The 12,729-nt window shown below is 48.9% G+C and overlaps 1 protein-coding gene across 3 annotated transcripts in view; it reads left to right on the top strand.

The window, feature by feature from the left end:
* Positions 1-12,222, top strand: part of LOC137356189 (nucleoside diphosphate kinase A-like) — a 30,998-nt gene extending 18,776 nt beyond the window's left edge. For all 3 annotated transcript variants that reach the window (XM_068022038.1, XM_068022040.1, XM_068022039.1), the window contains exons 3-5: positions 7,668-7,769; positions 9,140-9,252; positions 12,033-12,222. In XM_068022038.1, coding sequence (XP_067878139.1) covers positions 7,668-7,769; positions 9,140-9,252; positions 12,033-12,150 — 333 coding nt within the window. In that variant the 3' untranslated portion in view covers positions 12,151-12,222. The remainder of the gene's footprint in view (positions 1-7,667; positions 7,770-9,139; positions 9,253-12,032) is intronic.
* Positions 12,223-12,729: the final 507 nt, after the last annotated feature.

The following is a 12,729-nucleotide window of genomic DNA, read 5'->3' as shown; positions in this document are numbered from 1 at the left end:
ACACCCCTCACTGTAACACTGATATATCCCACACCCCTCACTGTAACACTCTGATATACCCCACACACCTCACTGTAACAATCTGATATATCCCACACCCCTCACTGTAACACTCTGATATATCCCACACCCCTCACTGTAACACTCTGATATATCCCACACACCTCACTGTAACACTCTGATATATCCCACAACCCTCACTGTAACACACTGATATACCCCACACCCCTCACTGTAACACTCTGATATATCCCACACCCCTCACTGTAACACTCTGATATATCCCACAACCCTCACTGTAACACACTGATATACCCCACACCCCTCACTGTAACACTCTGATATATCTCACACCCCTCACTGTAACACTGATATATCCCACACCCCTCACTGTAACACTCTGGTATATCCCACACCCCTCACTGTAACACTCTGATATATCTCACACCCCTCACTGTAACACTGATATATCCCACACCCCTCACTGTAACACACTGATATATCCCACACCACTCACTGTAACACTCTGATATATCCCAAACCCCTCACTGTAACACTCTGATATATCCCACACCCTCACTGTAACACTCTGATATATCCCACACCCCTCACTGTAACACTCTGATATATCCCAAACCCCTCACTGTAACACTCTGGTATATCCCACACCCCTCACTGTAACACTCTGATATATCCCACACCCTCACTGTAACACTCTGATATATCCCACACCCTCACTGTAACACTCTGATATATCCCACACCCCTCACTGTAACACTCTGATATATCCCAAACCCCTCACTGTAACACTGATATATCCCACACCCCTCACTGTAACACACTGATATATCCCACACACCTCACTGTAACACTCTGATATATCCCACACCCCTCACTGTAACACTCTGATATATCCCACACCCTCACTGTAACACTCTGATATATCCCACACCCCTCACGGTAACTCTCTGATATATCCCACACCCCTCCCTGTAACACTCTGATATATCCCACACCCCTCACTGTAACACTCTGATATACCCCACACCACTCACTGTAACACTCTGATATATCCCAAACCCCTCACTGTAACACTCTGATATAACCCACACCCCTCACTGTAACACTCTGATATATCCCACACCCCTCACTGTAACACTCTGATATATCCCACACCCCTCACTGTAACACTCTGATATATCCCACACACCTCACTGTAACACTCTGATATATCCCACACCCCTCACTGTAACACTCTGATATATCCCACACCTCTCACTGCTACACTCTGATATATACCACACCCCTCACTGTAACACTCTGATATACCCCACACACCTCACTGTAACACTGATGTATCCCACACCCCTCACTGTAACACTCTGATATACCCCACACCCCTCACTGTAACACTCTGATATATCCCACACCCCTCACTGTAACACTCTGATATATCCCACACCCCTCACTGTAACACTCTGATATATCCCACACCCCTCACTGTAACACTCTGATATATCCCACACCCCTCACTGTAACACTCTGATATATCCCACACCCCTCACTGTAACACTCTGATATATCCCACACCCCTCACTGTAACACTCTGATATATCCCACACCTCTCACTGCTACACTCTGATATATCCCACACCCCTCACTGTAACACTCTGATATATCCCACACCCCTCACTGTAACACTCTGATATATCCCACACCTCTCACTGCTACACTCTGATATATACCACACCCCTCACTGTAACACTCTGATATACCCCACACACCTCACTGTAACACTGATGTATCCTACACCCCTCACTGTAACACTCTGATATACCCCACACCCCTCACTGTAACACTCTGATATATCCCACACCCCTCACTGTAACACTCTGATATATCCCACACCCCTCACTGTAACACTCTGATATATCCCACACCCCTCACTGTAACACTCTGATATATCCCACACCCCTCACTGTAACACTCTGATATATCCCACACCCCTCACTGTAACACTCTGATATATCCCACACCCCTCACTGTAACACACTGATATATCCCACAACCCTCACTGTAACACACTGATATATCCCACACACCTCACTGTAACACTCTGATATATCCCACACCTCTCACTGCTACACTCTGATATATACCACACCCCTCACTGTAACACTCTGATATATCCCACACACCTCACTGTAACACTCTGATATATCCCACACCCCTCACTGTAACACTCTGATATACCCCACACCCCTCACTGTAACACACTGATATACCCCACACCCCTCACTGTAACACTCTGATATATCCCACACCCCTCACTGTAACACACTGATATATCCCACACACCTCACTGTGACACTCTGATATATCCCACACCCCTCACTGTAACACTCTGATATATCCCACACCCCTCACTGTAACACTCTGATATATCCCACACCCCTCACTGTAACACTCTGATATATCCCACACCCCTCACTGTAACACTCTGATATACCCCACACCCCTCACTGTAACACACTGATATACCCCACACCCCTCACTGTAACACTCTGATATATCCCACACCCCTCACTGTAACACACTGATATATCCCACACACCTCACTGTGACACTCTGATATATCCCACACCCCTCACTGTAACACTGATATATCCCACACCCCTCACTGTAACACTCTGATATACCCCACACACCTCACTGTAACACTCTGATATATCCCACACCCCTCACTGTAACACTCTGATATATCCCACACCCCTCACTGTAACACTCTGATATATCCCACACACCTCACTGTGACACTCTGATATACCCCACACACCTCACTGTAACACTCTGATATACCCCACACTCCTCACTGTAACACTCTGATATATCCCACACCCCTCACTGTGACACTCTGATATATCCCACACCCCTCACTGTAACACTCTGATATATCCCACACCCCTCACTGTAACACTCTGATATATCCCACACACCTCACTGTGACACTCTGATATATCCCACACCCCTCACTGTAACACTGATATTTCCCACACTCCTCACTGTAACACTCTGATATATCCCACACCCCTCACTGTAACACTCTGATATATCCCACACCCCTCACTGTAACACTCTGATATATCCCACACCCCTCACTGTAACACTCTGATATATCCCACACCCCTCACTGTAACACTCTGATATATCCCACACCCCTCACTGTAACACTCTGGTATATCCCACACCCTCACTGTAACACTCTGATATATCCCACACCCCTCACTGTAACACACTGATATATCCCACAACCCTCACTGTAACACTCTGATATATCCCACACCCCTCACTGTAACACTCTGATATATCCCACACCCCTCACTGTAACACTCTGATATATCCCACACCCCTCACTGTAACACTCTGATATATCCCACACCCCTCACTGTAACACTCTGATATACCCCACACCCCTCACTGTAACACACTGATATACCCCACACCCCTCACTGTAACACTCTGATATATCCCACACCCCTCACTGTAACACACTGATATATCCCACACACCTTACTGTGACACTCTGATATATCCCACACCCCTCACTGTAACACTGATATATCCCACACCCCTCACTGTAACACTCTGATATACCCCACACACCTCACTGTAACACTCTGATATATCCCACACCCCTCACTGTAACACTCTGATATATCCCACACCCCTCACTGTAACACTCTGATATATCCCACACACCTCACTGTAACACTCTGATATATCCCACAACCCTCACTGTAACACACTGATATACCCCACACCCCTCACTGTAACACTCTGATATATCCCACACCCCTCACTGTAACACTCTGATATATCCCACAACCCTCACTGTAACACACTGATATACCCCACACCCCTCACTGTAACACTCTGATATATCTCACACCCCTCACTGTAACACTGATATATCCCACACCCCTCACTGTAACACTCTGGTATATCCCACACCCCTCACTGTAACACTCTGATATATCTCACACCCCTCACTGTAACACTGATATATCCCACACCCCTCACTGTAACACACTGATATATCCCACACCACTCACTGTAACACTCTGATATATCCCAAACCCCTCACTGTAACACTCTGATATATCCCACACCCTCACTGTAACACTCTGATATATCCCACACCCCTCACTGTAACACTCTGATATATCCCAAACCCCTCACTGTAACACTCTGGTATATCCCACACCCCTCACTGTAACACTCTGATATATCCCACACCCTCACTGTAACACTCTGATATATCCCACACCCTCACTGTAACACTCTGATATATCCCACACCCCTCACTGTAACACTCTGATATATCCCAAACCCCTCACTGTAACACTGATATATCCCACACCCCTCACTGTAACACACTGATATATCCCACACACCTCACTGTAACACTCTGATATATCCCACACCCCTCACTGTAACACTCTGATATATCCCACACCCTCACTGTAACACTCTGATATATCCCACACCCCTCACGGTAACTCTCTGATATATCCCACACCCCTCCCTGTAACACTCTGATATATCCCACACCCCTCACTGTAACACTCTGATATACCCCACACCACTCACTGTAACACTCTGATATATCCCAAACCCCTCACTGTAACACTCTGATATAACCCACACCCCTCACTGTAACACTCTGATATATCCCACACCCCTCACTGTAACACTCTGATATATCCCACACCCCTCACTGTAACACTCTGATATATCCCACACCCCTCACTGTAACACTCTGATATATCCCACACCCCTCACTGTAACACTCTGATATATCCCACACCTCTCACTGCTACACTCTGATATATACCACACCCCTCACTGTAACACTCTGATATACCCCACACACCTCACTGTAACACTGATGTATCCCACACCCCTCACTGTAACACTCTGATATACCCCACACCCCTCACTGTAACACTCTGATATATCCCACACCCCTCACTGTAACACTCTGATATATCCCACACCCCTCACTGTAACACTCTGATATATCCCACACCCCTCACTGTAACACTCTGATATATCCCACACCCCTCACTGTAACACTCTGATATATCCCACACCCCTCACTGTAACACTCTGATATATCCCACACCCCTCACTGTAACACTCTGATATATCCCACACCCCTCACTGTAACACTCTGATATATCCCACACCTCTCACTGCTACACTCTGATATATCCCACACCCCTCACTGTAACACTCTGATATATCCCACACCCCTCACTGTAACACTCTGATATATCCCACACCTCTCACTGCTACACTCTGATATATACCACACCCCTCACTGTAACACTCTGATATACCCCACACACCTCACTGTAACACTGATGTATCCCACACCCCTCACTGTAACACTCTGATATACCCCACACCCCTCACTGTAACACTCTGATATATCCCACACCCCTCACTGTAACACTCTGATATATCCCACACCCCTCACTGTAACACTCTGATATATCCCACACCCCTCACTGTAACACTCTGATATATCCCACACCCCTCACTGTAACACTCTGATATATCCCACACCCCTCACTGTAACACTCTGATATATCCCACACCCCTCACTGTAACACACTGATATATCCCACAACCCTCACTGTAACACACTGATATATCCCACACACCTCACTGTAACACTCTGATATATCCCACACCTCTCACTGCTACACTCTGATATATACCACACCCCTCACTGTAACACTCTGATATATCCCACACACCTCACTGTAACACTCTGATATATCCCACACCCCTCACTGTAACACTCTGATATACCCCACACCCCTCACTGTAACACACTGATATACCCCACACCCCTCACTGTAACACTCTGATATATCCCACACCCCTCACTGTAACACACTGATATATCCCACACACCTCACTGTGACACTCTGATATATCCCACACCCCTCACTGTAACACTCTGATATATCCCACACCCCTCACTGTAACACTCTGATATATCCCACACCCCTCACTGTAACACTCTGATATATCCCACACCCCTCACTGTAACACTCTGATATACCCCACACCCCTCACTGTAACACACTGATATACCCCACACCCCTCACTGTAACACTCTGATATATCCCACACCCCTCACTGTAACACACTGATATATCCCACACACCTCACTGTGACACTCTGATATATCCCACACCCCTCACTGTAACACTGATATATCCCACACCCCTCACTGTAACACTCTGATATACCCCACACACCTCACTGTAACACTCTGATATATCCCACACCCCTCACTGTAACACTCTGATATATCCCACACCCCTCACTGTAACACTCTGATATATCCCACACACCTCACTGTGACACTCTGATATACCCCACACACCTCACTGTAACACTCTGATATACCCCACACTCCTCACTGTAACACTCTGATATACCCCACACCCCTCACTGTGACACTCTGATATATCCCACACCCCTCACTGTAACACTCTGATATATCCCACACCCCTCACTGTAACACTCTGATATATCCCACACACCTCACTGTGACACTCTGATATATCCCACACCCCTCACTGTAACACTGATATTTCCCACACTCCTCACTGTAACACTCTGATATATCCCACACCCCTCACTGTAACACTCTGATATATCCCACACACCTCACTGTAACACTGATATTTCCCACACACCTCACTGTAACACTCTGATATATCCCACACTCCTCACTGTAACACTCTGATATATCCCACATCCCTCACTGTAACACTCTGATATACCCCACACACCTCACTGTAACACTCTGATATATCCCACACACCTCACTGTAACACTCTGATATATCCCACACCCCTCACTGTAACACTCTGATATATCCCACACACCTCACTGTGACACTCTGATATATCCCACACCCCTCACTGTAACACTCTGATATATCCCACACCCCTCACTGTAACAAACTATATATCCCACACCCCTCACTGTAACACACTGATATATCCCACACCCCTCACTGTAACACTCTGATATATCCCACACCCCTCACTGTAACACTCTGATATATCCCACACCCCTCACTGTAACACACTGATATATCCCACACCCCTCACTGTAACACTCTGATATATCCCACACCCCTCACTGTAACACTCTGATATATCCCACACCCCTCACTGTAACACTCTGATATATCCCACACCCCTCACTGTAACACACTGATATATCCCACACCCCTCACTGTAACACTCTGATATATCCCACACCCCTCACTGTAACACTCTGATATATCCCCACACCTCTCACTGTAACACACTGATATATCCCACACCCCTCACTGTAACACTCTGATATATCCCACACCCCTCACTGTAACACTCTGATATATCCCACACCCCTCACTGTAACAAACTGATATATCCCACACCCTTCACTGTAACACACTGATATATCCCACACTCCTCACTGTAACACTGATATATCCCACTCCTCTCCTATGGGGAGGCCTCATGCTCTTCGTCCTCATTGCCCTTTTTAACCCTTGCTAACATTTTCTCTTGTTCCTCCTCCTCGACCTTCAGCCCACAGAAGACATGGCCAAACAACATTACATCGATCTGAAGGATAAGCCATTCTACGCGGGCCTTTGCAAGTTCACGTCAGCTGGTCCCTTTGTCGCCATGGTAAGTTGCCCAGGGCCTACCTGGTCAGGCTTCAGGCCTATTCTGCTTTGCAGTGCTTCCCGCAAATTGTCCATTTGTGCGATGAACGTTCCATTCTTTGGCGGGGTTTTGAGGTCGCTGGCAAGGCCAAAATCAGCTGCCGATCCCTAACTGCCCCTTCAGAAGGTGCTGTTAGGCTGCCTTCCTGAATCACTGCAGTCCATGTCGTGTAGGTACCCCTGTACGCTTCCCGGGGTCTCTGAGTCCCCCTGTCTCTCAGTCCCCTCTCTCTCTCAGGGTGATATCTGTACACTGACTGGTGTCTCTCAGTCCCCTCTCTCTCAGGGTGATATCTGTACACTGACTGGTGTCTCTCAGTCCCCTCTCTCTCAGGGTGATATCTGTACACTGACTGGTGTCTCTCAGTCTCCCTCTCTCTCAGGGTGATATCTGTACACTGACTGGTGTCTCTCAGTCCCTCTCTCTCAGGGTGATATCTGTACACTGACTGGTGTCTCTCAGTCCCTCTCTCTCAGGGTGATATCTGTACACTGACTGGTGTCTCTCAGTCCCCTCTCTCTCAGGGTGATATCTGTACACTGACTGGTGTCTCTCAGTCCCCTCTCTCTCAGGGAGATATCTGTACACCGACTAGTGTCTCTCAGTCCCCTCTCTCTCAGGGTGATATCTGTACACTGACTGGTGTCTCTCAGTCTCTCTCTCAGGATGATATCTGTACACTGACTACTGTCTGTCAGTCTCCCTCTCTCTCAGGGTGATATCTGTACACTGACTGGTGTCTCTCAGTCCCTCTCTCTCAGGGTGATATCTGTACACTGACTGCTGTCTCTCAGTCTCTCTCTCAGGATGATATCTGTACACCGACTAGTGTCTCTCAGTCCCCTCTCTCTCAGGGTGATATCTGTACACTGACTGGTGTCTCTCAGTCTCTCTCTCAGGATGATATCTGTACACTGACTACTGTCTGTCAGTCTCCCTCTCTCTCAGGGTGATATCTGTACACTGACTGGTGTCTCTCAGTCCCTCTCTCTCAGGGTGATATCTGTACACTGACTGCTGTCTCTCAGTCTCTCTCTCAGGGTGATATCTGTACACTGACTGGTGTCTCTCAGTCCCTCTCTCTCTCAGGGTGATATCTGTACACTGACTGGTGTCTCTCAGTCTCCCTCTCTCTCAGGGTGATATCTGTACACTGACTGGTGTCTCTCAGTCTCCCTCTCTCTCAGGGTGATATCTGTACACTGACTGCTGTCTCTCAGTCTCTCTCTCAGGGTGATATCTGTACACTGACTGGTGTCTCTCAGTCCCTCTCTCTCTCAGGGTGATATCTGTACACTGACTGGCGTTCTTTCTCTTTTTGTCTCTGGAAGTGTTGGGAGGGTCAGAATATCGTGAAGATTAGCCGTGATATGCTTGGAGAGACAAACCCTGCAGACTCGAAGCCTGGAACCATCCGAGGGGATTTGTGTGTGCAAGTTGGAAGGTAATGAAAGTGGAGAAATGTAGAACATAATGAAAAAACAACCCACCAGCCGCTGAACACTTTCTGCTATTCAATTAGTTCCACTCTCCATATCCCCTGGTTAGACCATACTTGGAGCACTGTGCACAGTTCCACTCTCCATATCCCTCAGTTAGACCACACTTGGAGCACTGTGCACAGTTCCAGTCTCCGTATCCCTCAGTTAGACCACACTGGGAGCACTGTGCACAGTTCCAGTCTCCATATCCCTCAGTTAGACCACACTTGGAGCACTGTGCACAGTTCCACTCTCCATATCCCTGGGTTAGACCACACTTGGAGCACTGTGCACAGTTCCTCTCTCCATATCCCCAGGTTAGACCACACTTGGAGCACTGTGCACAGTTCCAGTCTCCATATCCCCGGGTTAGACCACACTTGGAGCACTGTGCACAGTTCCACTCTCCATATCCCTCGGTTAGACCACACTTGGAGCACTGTGCACAGTTCCACTCTCCATATCCCCAGGTTAGACCACACTTGGAGCACTGTGCACAGTTCCTCTCTCCATATCCCCAGGTTAGACCACACTTGGAGCACTGTGCACAGTTCCACTCTCCATATCCCTGGGTTAGACCACACTTGGAGCACTGTGCACAGTTCCTCTCTCCATATCCCCAGGTTAGACCACACTCGGAGCACTGTGCACAGTTCCACTCTCCATATCCCCGGGTTAGACCACACTCGGAGCACTGTGCACAGTTCCACTCTCCATATCCCTGGGTTAGACCACACTTGGAGCACTGTGCACAGTTCCACTCTCCATATCCCTCAGTTAGACCACACTTGGAGCACTGTGCACAGTTCCACTCTCCATATCCCTCAGTTAGACCACACTTGGAGCACTGTGCACAGTTCCACTCTCCATATCCCCGGGTTAGACCACACTTGGAGCACTGTGCACAGTTCCACTCTCCATATCCCTGGGTTAGACCACACTTGGAGCACTGTGCACAGTTCCTCTCTCCATATCCCCAGGTTAGACCACACTCGGAGCACTGTGCACAGTTCCACTCTCCATATCCCCGGGTTAGACCACACTCGGAGCACTGTGCACAGTTCCACTCTCCATATCCCTGGGTTAGACCACACTTGGAGCACTGTGCACAGTTCCACTCTCCATATCCCTCAGTTAGACCACACTTGGAGCACTGTGCACAGTTCCACTCTCCATATCCCTCAGTTAGACCACACTTGGAGCACTGTGCACAGTTCCACTCTCCATATCCCTCAGTTAGACCACACTTGGAGCACTGTGCACAGTTCCACTCTCCATATCCCTCAGTTAGACCACACTTGGAGCACTGTGCACAGTTCCAGTCTCCATATCCCTCGGTTAGACCACACATGGAGCACTGTGCACAGTTCCACTCTCCATATCCCTCCGTTAGACCACACTTGGAGCACTGTGCACAGTTCCAGTCTCCATATCCCTGGGTTAGACCACACTTGGAGCACTGTGCACAGTTCCACTCTCCATATCCCTCAGGTAGACCACACTTCGAGCACTGTGCACAGTTCCACTCTCCATATCCCCTGGTTAGACCACACATGGAGCACTGTGCACAGTTCCACTCTCCATATCCCTTGGTTTGACCACACTTGGAGCACTGTGCACAGTTCCACTCTCCATATCCCTCAGTTAGACCACACTTGGAGCACTGTGCACAGTTCCACTCTCCATATCCCTCCGTTAGACCACACTTGGAGCACTGTGTACAGTTCCACTCTCCATATCCCTCGGTTAGAACACACTTGGAGCACTGTGCACAGTTCCACTCTCCATATCCCTCGGTTAGACCACACTTGGAGCACTGTGCACAGTTCCAGTCTCCATATCCCTTGGTTAGACCACACTTGGAGCACTGTGCACAGTTCCAGTCTCCATATCCCTCGGTTAGACCACACTTGGAGCACTGTGTACAGTTCCACTCTCCATATCCCTTGGTTAGACCACACTTGGAGCACTGTGCACAGTTCCAGTCTCCATATCCCTGGGTTAGACCACACTTGGAGCACTGTGCACAGTTCCACTCTCCATATCCCTTGGTTAGATCACACTTGGAGCACTGTGCACAGTTCCACTCTCCATATCCCTTGGTTAGACCACACTTGGAGCACTGTGCACAGTTCCACTCTCCATATCCCTCCGTTAGACCACACTTGGAGCACTGTGCACAGTTCCAGTCTCCATATCCCTGGGTTAGACCACACTTGGAGCACTGTGCACAGTTCCACTCTCCATATCCCTCGGTTAGACCACACTTGGAGCACTGTGCACAGTTCCACTCTCCATATCCCTTGGTTAGACCACACTTGGAGCACTGTGCACAGTTCCAGTCTCCATATCCCTCGGTTAGACCACACTCGGAGCACTGTGCACAGTTCCACTCTCCATATCCCTCAGTTTGACCACACTTGGAGCACTGTGCACAGTTCCACTCTCCATCTCCCTCAGTTTGACCACACCAAGGACTCGGTCGGCCCTCTCAGTTGGGTGGAAAATATCCCAGGGTCAGTATTGGTGGAACAGTAAGGGGAGGGAGGGATTTCTCCCCGGTGTCCTGGGGCCCATTTATTATCCCTCAGACAACATCACTAACGCGGACACAGACGGGTTCTGGTCAGTCTTCACACCGCTATTGGTGGGTTCTTGCTGTGCGCTGACGGGCTTGACCCTTGCTCTCTGGCCCATGACCTCTCTCTCTCTCTCTCTCGTGCTCCTCCTCCCCGGCCCTCAGGAACATCATCCACGGCAGTGACTCACTGGAGACCGCGAAAAAGGAGGTGGCCCTGTGGTTCAAGGCCGAGGAGCTGGTCGACTGGAAAAGCTGCGCAGAGCCGTTCCTGTACGAGTGAGGGGAGCGAGGTGTGCGGCCCGCCTGGGGCCGGGACTGACCCTGTCTGTACACAAGCGACAATAAAAGCTACCTGACAACTCACACTGCATCCTGGACTGTCTGTATGAAACAAGAGGGAACAGTGAGAGAAAGTCTCTCTGTCTCCTCTCTCTCTGTCTCTGTCTCTGTCTCTCTCTCTCTCTGTCTCTGTCTCTCTCTCTCTCTCTGTCTCTGTCTCTCTCTGTCTCTCTCTCTCTCTGTCGCTCTCTGTCTCTCTGACTCTCTCTGTCTCTGTCTCTCTCTGTCTCTCTCTCTCTCTGTCGCTCTCTGTCTCTCTGACTCTCTCTCTCTCTCTGTCTCCTCTCTCTCTGTCTCTGTCTCTCTCTCTCTGTCTCTGTCTCTCTCTGTCTCTCTCTGTCTCTGTCTCTCTCTCTGTCGCTCTCTGTCTCTCTCACTGTCTCTCTGTCTCTGTCTCTGTCTCTGTCTCTCTCCGTCTCCTCTCTCTCTGTCTCTGTCTCTGTCTCTGTCTCTCTTTGTCTGTCCCTCTCTCTGTCGCTCTCTGTCTCTCTGTCTCTCTCACTGTCTCTCTGTCTCTGTC

The sequence above is a fragment of the Heterodontus francisci genome, chromosome 45 (genome assembly GCF_036365525.1).
Source record: "Heterodontus francisci isolate sHetFra1 chromosome 45, sHetFra1.hap1, whole genome shotgun sequence".
In the NCBI taxonomy this organism is placed as follows: Eukaryota; Metazoa; Chordata; class Chondrichthyes; order Heterodontiformes; family Heterodontidae; genus Heterodontus; species Heterodontus francisci.
This window is presented reverse-complemented; position numbering and strand designations above follow the sequence as displayed.